This window comes from Oncorhynchus masou, chromosome 17 (genome assembly GCF_036934945.1).
Source record: "Oncorhynchus masou masou isolate Uvic2021 chromosome 17, UVic_Omas_1.1, whole genome shotgun sequence".
NCBI classification, from domain to species: Eukaryota; Metazoa; Chordata; class Actinopteri; order Salmoniformes; family Salmonidae; genus Oncorhynchus; species Oncorhynchus masou.
The window spans coordinates 13,064,776-13,084,508 of record NC_088228.1 but is presented as its reverse complement, the minus strand read 5'-3'; the positions used below and the strand labels follow the sequence as shown (position 1 = coordinate 13,084,508).

At 41.8% G+C, this 19,733-nt stretch overlaps 1 protein-coding gene across 1 annotated transcript; it reads right to left on the bottom strand.

The window, feature by feature from the left end:
* Positions 1-12,596: 12,596 nt before the first annotated feature.
* Positions 12,597-17,603, bottom strand: LOC135558516 (small ribosomal subunit protein eS28). The gene is made up of 4 exons (XM_064992375.1): positions 17,516-17,603; positions 17,187-17,234; positions 13,680-13,802; positions 12,597-12,721 (listed from the first exon to the last, which is right to left on the bottom strand). The coding sequence occupies exons 1-3, from the start codon at positions 17,552-17,554 to the stop codon at positions 13,680-13,682; spliced, it is 210 nt and encodes a 69-aa protein (XP_064848447.1). The 5' UTR covers positions 17,555-17,603; the 3' UTR covers positions 12,597-12,721.
* Positions 17,604-19,733: the final 2,130 nt, after the last annotated feature.

The window sequence follows — 19,733 nt, the reverse complement described above, 5'->3', positions numbered from 1 at the left end:
AAATAAGCTTTTTGTGGAAAAAAGTGTGGGATTTTTTATTTCAGCTCATGAAACATGGAACCAACACTTTACATGTTGTGTTTATATTTTTGTTTGTGTATTTCATGTATGATGCGACACATAATTGTTGATGGGATAACTACCCAATCATTTTATTATTTTGTTGTCTAGTATAGGATCGATGGATGATCTAATTGGCTCATTTTGTAAATGAAAAACATCCTAAGATTACAAAACTGTTGTTCAGGTTCAAATGGCACATGACGTTCTGATGAGTCAGTGCTCATTATGTGGTGCTGGGAATACAAAAACATTTACACAGGCAGCCCAATTCTGATAATTTTCCCCCTAATTGGTCTTTTGGCCAAGCACATCAGATCTTTTCACATAAGTCCTTTTTCAGAGCTGATCTGATTGGTCAAAATACCAATTAGTGAAAGAAAAAACAGAATTGGGCTGCCTGTGTAAACGCAGCCTTAGTTATTGGCATATATCACTCTTCTCTCAAAATGGTTGCCGTGCATCACCCAAATGGGTGCTAGACATTGGTGGTGGAAGAAGTGAGTTTCCTACCTTACAATGCAGAACCTACTGTAGGTGGAAAGGAGCTATATAAATGCTTTATAAATGCAATCAATTATTATTACTGATACAAATGTGCAGAGCTAATTGGGGATATTTTAGTACTGGTAAATGGATTATTTGCATAGTGTAAGTTGGAGGGTCATGCAAGGAAAAGCACACTCCCGCCCTCTTGTAGCAGTAATCCATGCCAATGTATACAACAATTCGTAAGAGGCCGAGGGGCCGCATCCGTGGTTGTCCCACTGCTCTATCGTCAGTCTAAATACCACATCACATTCAAGCCAGGACTGGTTTTCCCCTCATCTCGAGAGACGAGAAACATTTAATATGACTGCTGGGTACTCGGCACCTCCCAAGCAGCAGTGGATAGAGAGAGGATTTCCTGTGAGGGCTCAGCAGATGCTGTCTATCTTGGACGGGAACGGTCCCCGGTGTATAGGAACCCACCTCAGAGGCTCTTCAACGTTTGACCGCTGCTTCTTTATGACTTCATTGTGCCAAACTTCCTCTCAGATTTGCTTTTGTAACCTCTTGTGCTCCTCCTACTAAAGTCCATATGTGAGGCATGTAACATGCTCCGTTCTTTAAAAATGTAACCTAGGTCACAGAATATGTACAGTACATACACTGAGTGTAAAAAAACATTAAGGACACCTGCTCTTTCAATGACCGACTGACCAGGTGGATTCAGGTGAAAGCTATGATTCCTTATTGATGTCACTTGTTAAATCTACAATCATTGTAGATGAAGGGGAGGAGACACGTTAAAGAAGGATTTTTAAGCCTTGAGACAACTGAGACATGTATTGTGTATGTGTGCCATTCAGAGGGTGAATGGGTAAGACAAAATGTCTAAGTGCCTTTGAATGGGGCATGGTAGTAGGTAGTAGGTTTGTGTTAAGAATTGCAACGCTGTTGAGTGTTTTACTCAACAGTTTCCTGTGTGTATCAAGAATGGTCCACCACCCAAAAGACGTCCATACAACTTGACACAACTCCAGCTTCCCTGTCGAACACTTTCGACACCTTGTAGAGGTGAACAGAATAATCATTTTTTTACCCCCTTTTCTCCCAAATTTAGTGGTATCCAATTGTTTAGTAGCTACTATCTGGTCTCATCGCTACAACTCCCATACGGGCTCGGGAGAGACGAAGGTTGAAAGTCATGCGTCCTCCGATACACAACCCAACCAAGCCGCACTGCTTCTTAACACAGCGCCATCCAACCCGGAAGCCAGCCTAGTTGCTCTGGATAAGAGTGTTGGCCAAATCAGGGTTTCCCAAACTTGGTCCTGGGGCCCCCCCGGGTGCGTATTTATTTTTTCCCTCTAACACTACACAGCTGATTCAAATAACCAACTCATCATCAAGCCTTTGATTATTAGCCTTTATTAGTGCTAGGGCAAAAACCCAAAACCTGTGCTAAATTACAAAAATGTACTGTAAAATGTAAATGTTGGTGTCTTTTCATGTTCCAGCTTCTTAGAAAGAGATAGACAGCACAGTAGGTTGGTGGCACCTTAATTGGGGAGAACGGGCTCGTGGTAATGGCATGGTTTTCATGTGGTTGATGCCATTCCATTTGCGCTGTTCCGAACATTATTATAGACAGGAATATGATCTAGGGAGTTTTTTTCTAGCCACTGTGCATCTACATCTGCATTGCTTGCTGTTTGGGGTTTTAGGCTTCAGGCAGCGCAGAGGACACAGTTCATCGGCTTCATCACAGCAGTGTTTACTAAAGAAGAGAGGCTCTTTTTTTACACTCCCCATAGCACAAAAACAGGTCTAACAATAACAGCAACATGTCTGACCCTGCCTTGTGGCTCCAACAGGCAGTCGCTCTTTGCACCTGCTATTTGCACTGCTTCTTTGTTGAGTAGTAGGAATTGTGGGAAACTGATCCAACATATGCGACGTGGGGGACTGCACCTTTGAAAATAAATGGTTCTAGATTTCATTGACCTATCCTCGTGCTATTTGTATGAGCTAGTGAAAAGTCTGAGTGCTATGAGGAAATTATTTGTTTCTGTGGCTGGTGTTGTAGTCCTAAAGTGCTCTTTCTCATTCCCACTGTCTGTTATGGTCACAGTAATCTTGGTTAACCCAGATCTAAAGTCTTGCGTAATTGGTCAGACACTCAATTAATTTCTGGGTCCATACTTGTTAAGAGAAGAGAGTGAACACGGATTGGAACCAGAACGAAGAGTTTCAGCCTCTCTCTTTGCAAGTTAGGGACAAGTCTATGGGCAAAATGTCCCCTCCCCTTCCGAAATTCGAAAGATACTAACACATGTGAAATCGTGATTTGTCCAAAGCAATGGAACTAATGGTGCTAGTTGTCTCATGCATCACGTTGTGTCATGACAGATCTACGGTAACATTTATGTTTACGTAGTCTGTCCACTAGAGATTATGGTCACACATGTTGAGGACATACACACGTTCTCTTCCCCATTGTTAATGTCCTTCTCATGCACACAGGATCAAAGTTGGCTGCTTTAGGCTGAAGTTATTTTCAGGTTATTGGGCTAGTAAAAGTTCACCACATCCTAATTTGGAATTTCCTGTGCATGAAATGGCGTCAATGGAAATTAGTGTTCCTGCCTCTGATTTTGTTTCTTTTTGTCTTTCGACTTAATTAATGTGCTTTGCTTATGCCCCCATCTGTGTGAACTTGCACCTCATCTTGGAGCTTAATTTAAACAAGTTGTGCTGCAATTAGTGGCAGGAAATGGATGCTCTTTGCTTAAGGGTGCACTGCAGTTTAGAGAAGCAGTGAATGTCCGCTAGTTTCCTCGGAGGTGATTGTCTGAAGGCCTTTCTCTGTGGTCCCAAGGGCTGCATTAGTAAATGTGAGCACCTTGACCGTGGTCACTGTCAGGGCAGTAAATCAGAGGCCCCTCTTCCCCACGAGGTCCCCTGACCCAACCACAGCATGGGGGGGGCGGGGCTATCCTTAAGCCAACCTGTTTGTTGTGCCAAATGTCTGATGGAGACTTATAATCACCCCTAGCGTAGTGGCCATCTATTGGTCGGATGAAGCTAGTCTTACATAAATGAATCTCCATTTGACAATCTTCATTAGACAATCGTCATTGTACATCATGACTTTTAATTAAGTCTCCAAGGTCTGTGATACAATAGTTAGATATAGTATAGGGTGTTCAACATTGGTTAATCAAGGACCGGAGTGTGGGCCTATGCTGTTTTTGTTTGCTATTGCCTTATAATTACATTGAAGCTTGGGCAACCAGTTTTGTGGGCTGCTATTAAATCTAATGAATTGCCAAGGACAAAAGAACAGGAGTTGTACCTCTGAATGTACAAACCTCATATGCAGAGAGCAAAGTAAACATTACTTCACGAGATAACTTGTCTCAACAAGAACATCAGCTCCAGCGGTCGGCATTGTATTGTTGACTATGACATACCCTGCAGACAAGTCACCCAGCTGTTTTTCCCCCTGCTCTGTACAAGTAGATACCTTGAAGGCCTGTAGACAAAGAGGGAGTGGCCTTAGTATGGAGCTGTTTGGGGGTGGGGAGATAGAGGGAGGGAGAAGGAGAGAGGAAAAAACACCTGCCACCCACTGATCGAGATGGTTCACTTAGGTGTGGTGTGATGAGAAGTTAGCTGACACCTTTTTGTTTTCACCCCTTTTGGAAATGATGTTGTTGACTGAATCCCACCTGAAGACATTGGTCAAAAGCATGAAATTTGCCTGTGAGAGTAGCAAGCGTTAATTCACATACACTGTTTAACATATGCCAGCATAATTGTCTTGAAAATCCATGATAAACAGTTGTATTTTCTCTCAATCTGAATTCCTCAAATTTTCCAGCCATAGCCTGCCTAAGCTATTTAAAGTGCATTCTGAAAGTATTCAGACCCCTTGACTTTTTCTACATTTTGTTACGTTACAGCTGTCACGTATACTCCCTCTTCGGCCTTTAGGTCACCGGGCTGCTGACGCACACCTGTCACCATCGTCTCGTGTGCCTCAAAACACTCACCTGGACACCATCCCCTCCTTGATTATCTTCCCGATATCTGTCACTCCCCTTGGTTCTTTCCTCAGGTGTTATTGACTCTGTTTCATGTCGGTGCGTTGTTTGTGTTTCGTGTTCATTGTTTATTTTATTTATTAAAACACTCCCTGTATTTGCTTCCCGACTCTCAGCGCACTCATTACAACAGCCTCATTCTAAAATGGATTAAATATTTTTTCTCATCAATCTTCACACAATCACATAATGACAAAGCAAAAACAGGTTTTTAGAAATGTTTGCAAATGTATTAAAAATAAAAAAACTTCGATATCACATTTATGTAAATATTCAGACCCTTTTCTCAGTACTTTGTTGAAGCACCTTTGGCAGCGATTTTCTCCCATTCTTCTCTGCAGATCCTCTCAAGCTCGGTCAGGTTGGATGGGGAGCATCTCTGCTTTTTATTGATCATAACCTGAACAGGAAAACTTTGGGCTCTTTTTCCTGGTCAAGACCCATGAACCTAAAAAGTGGGGTAAACTCACGCAACCTAGTTGTTTTGTAAGTTTAAATATTATTTCAGAATGAACACCAAATATTTAGCCCTATGCCTTCCACCCGCCTGCCTTCTGAGAAATGACCATGCACAGGATGCCACATGATACCATGTGTTATTGGACCCGGTTTTTGAAGTCCATGCATAGCTTGGCAAAAGTTGATCCGGTCCATTTGTAAATGTATGCCAGTGAGAAGGGCCGTAATAGTAAATCACTTTGGGTTTCAACTTTGTAGAATACATTGTAGAATAATAGCCACCCTTTGCCTTGATGACAGCTTTGCACATTCTTGGCATTCTCTCAACCAGCTTCTCCTGGAATGCTTTTCCAACAGTCTTGAAGGAGTTCCCACATACGCTGAGCACTTGTTGGCTGCTTTTCCTTCACTCTGCGGTCCGACTGCGATCCCAAACCATCTCAATTTGGTTGAGGTCGGGGGATTGTGGAGGCCAGGTCATCTGATGCAGCACTCCATCACTCTCCTTCTTGGTAAAATAGCCCTTACACAGCCTGGAGGTGTGTTGGGTCATTCTCCTGTTGAAAACCAATGATAAGCCTCACTAAGCCCAAACCAGATGGGATGGCATATCGCTGCAGAATGCTGTGGTAGCCGTTCTGGTTAAGTGTGCCTTGAATTGTAAATAAATCACAGACAGCGTCACCAGCAAAGCAAAGAAACCCCACACCATACCACCTCCTCCTCCATGCTTTACGGTGGGAAATACACATGCAGAGATCATCTGTTCACCCACCCCGCGTCTCACAATGACACGGTGGTTGGAACCAAAAATATCAAATTTGGACTCCAGACTAGAGGACAAATTTACACCGGTCTAATGTCCATTGCTTGTGTTTCTTGGCCCAAGCAAGCCTCTTCTTCTTATTGGTGTCCTTTAGTAGTGGTTTATTTGCAGCAATTCGACCATGAAGGCCTGATTGACACAGTCTCCTCTGAACAGTTGATGTTGAGATGTGTCTGTTACTTGAACTCTGTGAAGCATTTATTTGGGCTGCTATTTCTGAGGCTGGTAACTCTAATGAACTTATCCTCTGCAGCAGAGGTAACTCTGGGTCTTCTATTCTTGTGGCAGTCCTCATGAGAGCCAGTTTCATCATAGCACTTGATGGTTTTTGCGACTGCGCTTTACGCATTGACTGACTGTAGCTCCCTCCAGTAACCACGAGCACAACCGTTCCTTGATTTTAACTGGCGGCTTTATTCTGTAGTTTTAGTCAGAATTGTCACCTTCTGTGAGAACTATAAAGTAAATGAAAATACAGTTAAGCACACTCTTACAACTTTCTTGTCTTATGTGTGACTTATTAGCTTGATATGGTTCTGGTTAGTTTTGGTTCTGGTTAATGTTTATTGGCTTATTTCACTGTAGAGCCTCTAGCCCTGCTCACTATACCATATCCGACCTTTCAGTTCCACCACCCACACATGCAATGACATCACCTGGTTTCAATGATGTTTCTCGAAACAATATATCTCATCATCACTTAATACCTAGGTTTACCTCCACTGTATTCACATCCTACCATACCTTTGTCTGTTCATTATACCTTGAAGCTATTTTATAGCCCCCAGAAACCTCCTTTTACTCTCTGTTCTAGACGACCAATTTTCATAGCTTTTAGCCATACCCTTATCCTACTCCTCCTCTGTTCCTCTGGTGATGTAGAGGTGAATCCAGGCCCTGCAGTGCCTAGCTCTACTCCTATTCCCCAGGCGCTCTCTTTTCATTACTTCTGTAACCGTAATAGCCTTGGTTTCATGCATGTTAACATTAGAAGCCTCCTCCCTAAGTTTTATTCACTGCTTTAGCACACTCTGCCAACCCGGATGTTCAGCCGTGTCTCAATCCTGGCTTAGGAAGACCACCAAAAATTCTGAAATCTTCACCCGAACTACAACATTTTCAGACAAGATAGAACGGCCAAAGGGGCGGTGTTGCAATCTACTGCAAAGATAGCCTGCAGAGTTCTGTCCTATCCAGGTTTGTACCCAAACAATTTGAACTTCTCCTTTTAAAAATCCACCTCTCTAAAAACAAGTCTGTCACCGTTGCCGCATGCTATAGACCACCCTCTGCCCACAGCTGTGCTCTGGACACCATATGTGAACTGATTGCCCCCCATCTATCTTCAGAGCTCGTGCTGCTAGGCGACCTAAACTGGAACATGCTTAACACCCCAGCCATCCTACAATCTAAACTTGATGCCCTCAATCTCACACAAAGTATCAATGAACCCACCAGGTACCACAGCAAAGCCGTAAACACAGGCACCCTCATAGATATCATCCTTGCCCTCTAACCAACTTGCCCTCTAAATACACCTCTGCTGTTTTCAACCAAGATCTCAGCGATCACTGCCTCATTGCCTGCATCCGTAATGGGTCAGCGGTCAAACGACCTCCACTCATCACTGTCAAACGCTCCCTGAAACACTTCAGCGAGCAGGCCTTTCTAATCGACCTGGGTATCCTGGAAGGATATTGATCTCATCCCGTCAGTAGAGGATGCCTGGTAATTTTTTTTTAAATGCCTTCCTCACCATCTTAAATAAGCATGCCCCATTCAAGAAATGTAGAACCAGGAACAGATATAGCCCTTGGTTGTCTCCAGACCTGACTGCCCTTAACCAACACAAAAACATCCTATGGCGATCTGCATTAGCATCGAACAGCCCCTGTGATATGCAACTTTTCAGGGAAGCTAGAAACCAATATATACAGGCAGTTAGAAAAGCCAAGGCTAGCTTTTTCAAGCAGAAATTTGCTTCCTGCAACACAAACTCAAAAAGGTTCTGGACCACTGTAAAGTCCATGGAGAATAAGAACAACTCCTCCCAGCTGCCCACTGCACTGAAGATAGGAAACACTGTCACCACCGATAAATCCACTATAATTGAGAATTTCAATAAGCATTTTTCTACTGCTGGCCATGCTTTCCAACTGGCTACCCCTATCCCAGTCAACCACACTGCACCTCCCACAGCAACTCGACCAAGCCTTCCCCATTTCCCCTTCTCCCAAATACAGTCAGCTGATGTTCTGAAAGAGCTGCAATATCTGGACCCCTACAAATCAGCCGGGCTAGACAATCTGGACCCTTTCTTTCTAAAAATGATCTGCTGAAATTGTTGCCACCACTATTACTAGCCTGTTCAACCTCTCTTTCGTGTCGTCTGAGATTCCCAAAGATTGGAAAGCAGCTGTGGTCATCCCCCTCTTCAAAGGGGGGACACTCTTGACCCAAACTGCTACATACCTATATCTATCCTACCATGCCTTTCTAAGGTCTTCGTAAGACAAGTCAACAAACAGATTACCGACCATTTCGAATCCCACCATACTTTCTCCGCTATGCAATCTGGTTTCAGAGCTGGTCATGGGTGCACCTCAGCCACGCTCAAGGTCCTAAACGATATCTAAACCGCCATCGACAAGAAACAATACTGTGCAGCCGTATTCATTGACCTGGCCAAGGCTTTCGACAGCCTTGGTTTCTCAAATGATTGCCTCGCCTGGTTCACCAACTACTTCTCTGATAGAGTTCAGTGTGTCAAATCGGAGGGTCTGTTGTCCGGGCCTCTGGCAGTCTCTATGGGGGTGCCACAGGGTTCAATTCTTGGACCGACTCTCTTCTCTGTATACATCAATGATGTCGCTCTTGCTGCTGGTGAGTCTCTGATCCACCTCTACACAGACACCATTCTGTATACTTCTGGCCCTTCTTTGGACACTGTGTTAACAACCCTCCAGGCGAGCTTCAATGCCACACAACTCTCCTTCCGTGGCCTCCAATTGCTCTTAAATACAAGGAAACCTAATGCATACTCTTCAACCGATCGCTGCTTGCACCTGCCCACCTGTCCAACATCACTATTCTGGATGGCTCTGACTTAGAATATATGTGGACAACTACAAATACCTAGGTGTCTGTTTAGACTGTAAACTCTCCTTCCAGACTCACATCAAACATCTCCAATCCAAAGTTAAATCTAGAATCGGCTTCCTATTTCACAACAAAGCATCCTTCACTCATGCTGCCAAACATACCCTCATAAAACTGACATTGCTACCGATCCTGGACTTCGGCGATGTCATTTACAAAATAGCCTCCAATACCCTACTCAACAAATTGGATGCAGTCTATCACAGTGCCATCAGTTTTGTCACCAAAGCCCCATATACTACCCACCACTGCGACCTGTACGCTCTCGTTGGCTGGCCCTCGCTTCATACTCGTCGCCAAACCCACTGGCTCCAGGTCATCTACAAGACCCTGCTAGGTAAAGTCCCCCCTTATCTCAGCTCGCTGATCACCATAGCAGCACCCACCTGTAGCACGCACTCCAGCAGGTATATCTCTGGTCACCCCCAAAACCAATTCTTCCTTTGGCTGCCTCTCCTTCCAGTTCTCTGCTGCCAAAGACTGGAACAAACTACAAAAATATCTGAAACTGGAAACACTTATCTCCCTCACTAGCTTTAAGCACCAGCTGTCAGAGCAGCTCACAGATTACTGCACCTGTACATAGCCCATCTATAATTTAGCCCAAACAACTACCTCTTTCCCTACTGTATTTATTTTGCTCCTTTGCACCCCATTATTTCTCTCTACTTTGCACATTCTTCCACTGCAAACCAACCATTCCCGTGTTTTACTTGCTATATTGTATTTCCTTCACCACCATGGCCTTTTTATGCCATTACCTCCCTTATCTCACCTCACTTGCTCACATTGTATATCGACTTTTCTTATACTGTATTATTGTCTGTATGTTTGTTTAACTCCATGTCTTGTTGTTGTATGTGTCGAACTGCTTTGCTTTATCTTGGCCAGGTCGCAATTGTAAATGAGAACTTGTTCTCATCTTGCCTACCTGGTTAAATATAGGTGAAATAAAAATAAATAAATAACTGAAGTGCTTACATACATAAAACAGTTTAGCCGGAGCTATAACAGTATCAGATTAAACACATGAATAACGGAAAAATACCTCATTGGCTGCTTATTACAGAAAGGGGAAATCACACTTCACAATTATTATTCCTGGCATGAATTCACACTTCATCCTTAATTATTATAACGTTACCATCCTAACATACACACTTAAACCTTTACGAACTACATCCAAAGACATGAAAACTTAGCTAACGTAGCACGGGATTGCCTTCACTCCAAAGGTGTGTTGCTACAATAATAATCCCCATTACAAAGGTTCTTAGCCACATAGTTCCGCTTGTCTTATCATTTCCACCGCATAGCGATGGAAAGACACAGCATTGTGATAAAGTTACATAAGAGCTCACATTGTGAAAATAATGAATCAGATAATCATCATTATTTACCAGAAGTCCACAAAAATCACATTTGATCGGATAAGAAGAATGAGACATTCAAAAGCATGAAATGCAATGACAGACAACGGAGTTCAGACATAAATGATTTGAAGGAATATGTGACATTTGTCACAGTATCCGGAAGCATAATAATGTCACTCAAGATCAATTTAGATGACATTCATAAATGACCATTTTGGTCTCAAAAGACGATAGCACAAACAGTACGTCCATCTTCAGTAGTTGTTGGAAATAGGTCAGACGTAAGAGTTAGGCTACAGAATAGACAGTGTTTTCACCTACAACCAACCAGAGGTGTTGAAAAGGTACACAGCAAAAGGAATACTTTGAGATCACTCAAACTGCCCACTGAGACTGGAATTCAACCCAGCACTGCAGAAAAATACTGTTAGTGCACTTCACAACTTAAGTCACTGTTTAGTGTGTGAAACAATCCAAACACACTTGCATTTTGATGAAAAGTTGTATTTTTTTTGCAGTCTTTTGAATGTTTGCTTGTATCTGGCCCTAAATATTGCAAACAGGGAGTTTGAGTTCTGTATGGTAGTGATTTTTCATGTAACAAATTGGTGTAAAAATAACTCTGTGGCAGTAAACAAAATTCCATCTGGAGACCACACCAAAAATAGTCCTCCCGGAATTAAACTTAGGAACGATGCTTCCCTCTACTGGACATGAGCTAACTCAACATGAACTTGACATTTCATCATTACAAATAACTCCAACAACAGTAACAGGGTAGTTTCGTGACATATTAGAACTATTTGGCAACTCAAACAGAAAATGGTATGATAGTTTGTCAATAAACATTAAAAAATAAAAGGGTAGGCTAAATGTTTGCAGAAATTATAGTAAATAAGATTTGAGCATAAACTATTTGATTTAAGATTCTGGAGCACTGAAACTCTACATTTGGGTATGTCTAAGGGCTATAAGGACAAGCTAAAAAAATATAGAACACGTCTACCCTGAAGAAAGCTAGTCCACACAACACATTAGGCCAGGGTTTACCACTGTCCTGGCGCGTTTTAGTTTTTGCCTTACACTACACAACTGCTTCAAACAAAGTGTGATGAGTGTTAATAAACAACTGTGTAGTGCAAGAACCAAAACATGCACCCAGGGAGGGGCCCAGGACAGTTTGGAAAACCCTGGACAAGGGAATTTAGGAAATGTTTTGCATCTGGCAATTAACACTATGATACTATTGATAAGACTATCCTCTCATAGTCTGTTTAACAAAATTGGATACATCAATGTCAGCACGATACTGTAGTATGGTGTCAGGAATATCCCCATTCATAGGCCAATACCCTGTTACCACAGCATCATACAGCCTTCCTTACATGAAGTCAACCCTGATGATGTAAAAGGATAGGTGAAGTCTATCATGGAACCCTTGCAAGCCACCGTGATCTCACGAGCTTACACCAGTGAAACAATTGTGTAAGCTTGTGAGATCACGTGGTTTGCGAGGCTACAATGCTCTACAATCATTCTAGATATTGGAGCAGTAAGGATGTTAAGATTTGGTCAGGCAACAAAACCCAGCCTAACTGAAACAGCAAAGTGTTCCATGATGTACAAACTGATCACATTCCACTTGATAAATATTTCAATCTAATGACCATACAATATTTCTACAGTGGCACTGGTCCACTGCGTAGTCGTATAGTCCAAGTACAAGCTGAAGTTCACCCATGCCCCACCTACCCACCCCTGTAGATCTGAAACTATTAATAGGTGTAAGCAACATGAAGATTTCATCCAATCCAATTCTTTGAAATCTACCCAGGGGGCATGTTTGTTTGAAATTCAAATGCAGCAGAACATTCCAGAGACAATTTAAAGTACATCACATGGTTCCAGTGATGACAGCTTCTACTTCAATCCCTGCACTTCAAATTCAGCACCTGTATTTTTTTTTTGCAGTACTCGGTGTGAATTGTGTGTAGTAATAGGATAATCCAAATGACAAGTTGGCATTAATACTATATTCTAGAAAAGAGAGTACATTAAAATAAACTACCAAGTACAGATCTCAGAACACATCTACACGTTGGCCATATAACAGAAAAATGACAAATCTTCAACTTGAAAAACATTTTATTTCATTAACTTTGCACAAGTGAGATGTGGGGCCATTTTCAGGTGTACTGATGGGGTGTGATCTCCACAGGCTTTCGTTTGGCATCTCACATCTTCCCCGGCCACTGCAAGAAGAGGTGGGAATTCATTAATTCATGCACATAGCTACCACCTTGAAAAAGCTAAATAACAGACCCAAGGACACAATACTAACATGACCTCAACTTGTCCCTGGGATGATACACATGGAAGAGCTGAATGATTTCCCAGTCCACCTACACCATTATTTACATACTATGAAGTAGTAATTTTAGTGGTTGTAGTGAGTCGTTCTGAGTTCCCTCGAGGGCCACGGTGCCAAGAACATTACATCAGTGAGTGTACTTGCACTGGTGGCAGTCTAAAAGCCGACCAAAAAAATGTCACTTCAGGAATGGAAACCACTCCTGCAGGATTGTTCCAGCCCCACTTGGGCTCCTGAGTGACACAGTTGTCCAATGCACTGCATCCGTGTTAAAGGCGTCACTACAGACCCTGGTTCGATTCTAGGCTGTATCACAACCGGCCGTGATTGGGAGTCCCATAGGGCGACGCATAATTGTCCCAGCGTCATCCGGGTTTGGCTGGTGTAGGCCTTCATTGTAAATAAGAATTTGTTCTTAACTGACTTGCACCGTTAAAAATAAATGAACACAACTGTGCCTCAGTACCATGATTAACTGAACCAGGTGTGATAAGGTTAAAGCAAAACCATGTGCACACAACTGCTTTCTAGGAGTACATTTAAAGGCCCTTACTATACTTGAAATCAAAGTTCAGGTTAAAAGGGAAAAAATTCAGTTGAAAAAGATTGCAAAAAATGTTAAAGTATTAACCCAATTTAAAAAATAAAATTAAAAAATATGGTTGTTTCTACATAAAAAAGGTATGAAATTATTCCAAATACAATTTTGTTTTGAGCTTACTTGAGGTCAATTTGCAGTGTAAAAATTATTATAATTATGTTTAGGCCGCCCGACTATCTGCTCTGACAAAAATCGGCCTAGTTGCCTGCTCCAGCTTTGTATGAACAATATTACACACCTATCGTAGCCTCCTGGCTTCCCTTTCAGACTCCAGAAGTGTCAACACATCGCCTTCTCTGACTGGCCCCTTCACATTCCTGATGATGGACCGGTTGCTGTCATCCATGAACTCCACACGGACCTGAAAGAGAAAGGCAGGATACATTAGAACAGGGTTTCACCAAACTAGGGCTTGCATGAGAATCTGCGCTTGGTTCATAGAACCAGGGTTAAGTCAGTAACCTCCGGTAGCTGCTAGATGCGGCCGTAATAAACAGTGGTTTTAGTTTTATTCCTACAAAATGTGGCTCCATCTTTTGAATGGTTTAATTAAGCTATAAAATATGACCCATCACGGAAAGACTTTGGAACGAGCGCATAACGTTTCCCTCTACTATGCCCACAAGACCTTAGAACCGGGTGGACAAGATCAGACACTAAAGCAGACTGGCAGAAAACAAAGATGATATTTTCTACACAGAAGATCATACAACATTGCCCGACACCAATACCGTCGATGCATTTCAGTCACTTTACACCATACTGTGTATAAAAAAAATGAATGAAATAATGTCAGACAGATTTGTAATAGACTCATAGCTCTCAAAAAAAGTAAACATGGACTGTTGATTACTTTAAAATCAAATTAACATTGGGGTCATGATTTACAGTTAAAATCATAACTAGGGTGTTCGCATCCATCGTTTGTTGTGTCACCTGTGATAAATCGTTTACATATTTTCAAATTCACGTTCCGCCACCCCCATTTCCACGACGAGTGCCCGACGCCGTGTGAGTGTGAAGCATCTAATTTGCATTGTAATACATAAATTGTTACAAACTGTAAAGCATGAACAGGACCGTAGCTTACTGGGCTTAAATTACTGTAATGTATTTGTACCGCATCATATCTTAATTTAATTTCTACTTTCATAAAGACCTGTCTGCAACCTTTGACAGGGACCTAAATACTATTTAAATCAGATCCCCATCTGAAAAGTGTTTAGTGAGAACTGGTGCATTTGTATCAATCCATTGACAGTTGCCAACTACACCGAACATAATTTAGACCCCAATCTATGGATTTCATATCACTGGAAAAACAGAATTGCATCTGTTGCTCACTGATACCTTAAAAAAAGGGGGGAAATGGTAGAGGCGTGGATCAGAAAACCAGTCAGTACCTTGTGACCACTTGCCTCATGCAGTGCGACGTAGCCTTTGCATAGGATTGATCATACCGTTGATTGTGGCCTGTGGAATGTTGTCCCACTCTTCAATGGCTGTTTGAAGTTTCTGGATATTGGCGGGAACTGGAACGCTCTGTCGACTGATTAATCAGCATGGCCGACTAATTAGGGACGATTCGATATTTTCATAAATCAATAATCTTCATTTTTAGTGAGTGTCACTTCCCTTGCGTTCTGTGCAAGCAGAGTCAGGGTATATGCAGCAGTTTGGGCCACCAGGCTTATTGCGAACTGAGCGAAGACCATTTCTTCCTAACAAAGACCGTAATTAATTTGCCAGAATTTTACATAATTATGACAACATTGAAGGTTGTGCAATGTAACAGCAATATTTAGACTTATAGATGACACCCGCTTGATAAAATACACAACAGTTCTGTATTTCACTGAAAGAATAAACGTTTTGTTTTCGAAATGATAGGTCTTTAATATGGTCAAATCTGGAAACTACGGCTTGTATTTCTGTGTTTATTATAGTTAAATCTGATTTAATATTTGGTAGAGCAGTCTGAGCGGTGGTAGGCATTAGGAGGTTCTTAAGCATTCATTCAAACAGCACTTTCCTGCGTTTGCCAGCAGCTCTTTGCAATGCTTGAATCACAGCGATGTTTATGACTTCAAGCCTATCAACTCCCGAGATTAGGCTGGCAATACTATAGTGTATAAGAACACCCAATAGTCAAAGGTATACGAAATACAAATGGTAGAGAGAGAAATAGTCCTATAACAACTATAACCTAAAACTTCTTAACTGGGAATATTGAAGACTCATGTTAAAAGGAACCACCAGCTTTCATATGTTCTGAGAAAGGAACTTAAACCTTAAGCTTTTTTTACATGGCACATATTGCACTTTTACTTTCTTCTCAAACACAGTTTTTGCATTATTCAAAACAAATTGAACAGGTTTCATTAAGATTTTTATTTATGTATTAAGTTTAAAGTGTTCATTCAGTATTTTTGTAATTGTCATTATCACAGATATATATAAGTCCGATTAATCGGTATCGTCTTTTTTCGGTCCTTCAATAAAATCGGTATTGAAAAATCATAATCGGCCGACCTCTAACCCAGAAAATTCCAAACATGCTCAACGGGTGACATGTCTGGTGAGTATGCAGACCATGGAAGAACTGGTACCTTTTCAGCTTCCATAAATTGTGTACAGATCCTTGCGACATAGGGCCGTGCATTATGAAACATGATGGCGGCGGATGAATGGCACGACAACGGGCCTCAGGATCTTGTCATGGTATCTCTGTGCATTCAAAATTGCCACTGATAAAATGCAATTGTGTTACTTGTCCGTAGCTTCCAATACCCATACCATAACCCCACCATGGGACACTGTTCACATCAGCAAACCACTCGGCCACACAACGCCATACAGCGTCTGCCATCTGCCCGGTACAGTTGAAACCAGGTCTCATCTGTGAAGAGCACACTTCCAGCGCCAGTGGACATCGAAGGTGATCATTTCCCCACTCAAGTCGGTTACAACACCAAACTGCAGTGAGGTCAAGAAGCATGCAGATGACCTTCCCTGAGATAGTTTGACAGTTCTTTGGTTGTGCAAAACCACAGTTTCATCAGCTGCCGGGTGACTGGTCTCAGACCATGCTGCAGGTGAAGGAGCAAGATGTGGAGGCCCTGGGCTATCGTGGTTACACGTGGACTGCAGTTGTGAGGCTGTTTTAGAGTGGACCTTTGACCCCAGCGCAAAGTGCACCTGTGTAATTATCACTGTTTAATCAGCCTCTTGATATGCCACACCTGTGAGGTGGATGGATTATCTTGACAAAGGAGAAATGCTCCCTAACAGGGATGTAAACAAATGCGTTCGCAACATTTGAGAGAAGTAAGCTTTTTGTGCTTATGGAACATTTCTGGGATATTTTATTTCAGCTCATGAAACATGGAACCAACACTTTACATGTTGCGTTTATATTTTTTGTTCAGTGTCGTTTCTCAGGGATGAGACGCACAACATCTGTCATTACTTTGGATTTTCCATGAAATGCTACATAGCTATCTGGCCGAATAGTGACCAACAGTCTATAGTGACCAACAGTCATGCCACCAACAGTCTACCTATACATGACAATCTTAGACATTAGCATGTAGCATAGCCAGAAAAACTACAGAATGTGAGCGCTCAAGGACTAGTTTTCTGCACAATACGTCACCATTAGCTAACTTGACATTCTTCTCAACTGGTTGAGTTGGCTAGAAAGCCAAAACCTTAAAGTTCGCTTTTTCAGAATGTAGTAACATACCTGGGTACACTGTCCCTGGGAACCCGTTCTCCCGAGCACCTTGGTGACCTGGAGAAGAAATTTAAACAGATAATTACACAACCGAGGTAACGACAGGGGGAAACTAAAGAGCCTGTTCTAACTATCGAGTTGTTAGCTACAGTAACTAGCAAATGGCTGCTGTAGCACTCCCAGCACGCGCAGGCCACCGAGCAATGAGGACCGATGCTCCGTTTAAGTATAAACGTGGTAGTAACTCACCAAAAATGAGCTCAAATGAAACAATTAGTATTTACGAATTTAAATATTAATGTATTTAAGATATTTCACAAAGGATTGGGTTTTCTTACTCTAGCAAGCTTGATCGGCTGCACGCGGCTGGCATCCATATTGTCAGGTTAGACCGGAAAGGAAGTCACGTGGGGCGCAGTACAGTATATATTCAAGCTGTGATACAAAATATTTGAACCTCTTAATAAATCGACACACTTTATATTTTATTTATATTGTACCTGACCTGCGTTTAAAAATAAATCTCCCTGAATTAAAAACATCGCCTATGTAAAATAAGTGTACATTTCCAGTTCCGGTAAACTGGTTCATTCATGCCGCATTCACATGCTCTACTATGAAACTGAACTAGGAAACGCTGACATTTCCTACATGTGAAATGTTTATAGTAATACATGTGCTGCGTTCAACCAGTTAGCAACTCGGACATTTCCGAGTTTTGACTAGCACTTGAAAGCGGCAACATAAATATTTTATTATCTCTGTTTCATTCCACTCCGTAAAATAGGGGGTGGGGGAACTGAGAAGCACCATCTCTGATTATATGAATGATCAATGTGCTGCCTTTGTTTTCTAATGATAGTTGTATAATAAAATGTTATATTATAGGTATATTTTAAAATAGCACAAGGGGCACCTGTGTAATGATCATGCCAAATTCTCTAAAATAACATTGGAGGCGGCTTATGGTAGAAAACAATTCTCTGGCAACAGCAATAGTGGACATTACAGCAGTCAGCATGCCAGTTGCACACTGCCTCAAAACTTGAGACTACTGTGGTATTGTGTTGTGTGACAAAACTGCACATTTTAGAATGGCCTTTTATTGCCCCCAGCACAAGGGGCACCTGTGTAATGATCATGCTGTTTAATCAACTTCTTGATATCAAGTGGATGGATTATCTTGGCAAAGGAGAAATGTTCACTAACAGGGATGTAAACAAATTGAGACATTTGGGAGAAGTAAGCTTTGTGAGTATGGGACATTTCTGGGATCTTTTATTCCAGCTCATGAAACATGGGACCAACACTTTACATGTTGTGTTTATATTTCTGTTCAGTATATATATATATTTGTGTGTGTGTGTGTGTTTATATATAAATATACAGTTAAGGTCAGAAGTTTACATACACCTTTGCCAATTATATTTAAACTGAGTTTTTCACAATTCCTGATATTTAATCCTAGTAAAAAGTCCCTGTCTTAGGTCAGATAGGATCACCACTTTATTTTAAGAATGTGAAATGTCAGAATAATAGTAGAGATAATTATTTATTTGAGCTTTTATTTCTTTCATCACATTCCCAGTGTGTCAGAAGTTTACATATACTCAATTAGTATTTGGCAGCATTGCCTTTGAATTGTTTAACTTTGTGATGGCCACTCCAATACCTTAACTTTGTTGTCCTTGAGCCATTTTGCCACAACTTTGGAAGTATGCTTGGGGTCATTGTCCATTTGGAAGACCCATTTGCGACCAAGCTCTAACTTCCTGACCGACGTCTTGAAATGTTGCTTCAATATATCCACATAATGCCATCTATTTTGTGAAGTGCACCAGTTCCTCCTGCAGCAAAACACCCCCACAACATGATGCTGCCACCCCCGTGCTTCACGGTTGGGATGGTGTTCTCCGGCTTGCCTCTTTTTCCTCCAAACATAACGATGGTCATTATGGCCAAACAGTTATATTTTTGTTTCATCAGACCAGAGGACGGCCTTTGTCCCCATGTGCACTTGCAAACCGTAGTCTGGCATTTTTATGGCGGTTTTGGAGCAGTGGCTTCTTCCTTGCTGAGCGACCTTTCAGGTTATGTCGATATAAGACTCGTTTTACTGTGGATATAGATAATTTTGTACCGGTTTCCTCCAGCATCTTCACAAGGTCCTTTGCTGTTGTTCTGGGATTGATGTGCACTTTTCACACTAAATTACGTTCATCTCTAGGAGACAGAACGCATCTCCATCCTGAGTGGTATGACGGCTGCGTGGTCCCATGGTGTTTATACTTGCGAATTATTGTCTGTACAGATGAACATTGTACCTTCAGGTATTTGGAAATTGCTCCCAAGGATGAACCAGACTTGTGGAGGTCTACAATTGTTTTTCTGAGGTCTTGGCTGATTTATTTTGATTTTCCCATGATGTCAAGCAAAGCAGCACTGAGTTTGAAGGTAGGCCTTGAAATACATCCACAGGTACACCTCCAATTGACTCAAATTATGTCAATTAGCCTATCAGAAGCTTCTTAAGGCATGACATAATTTTCTGGAATT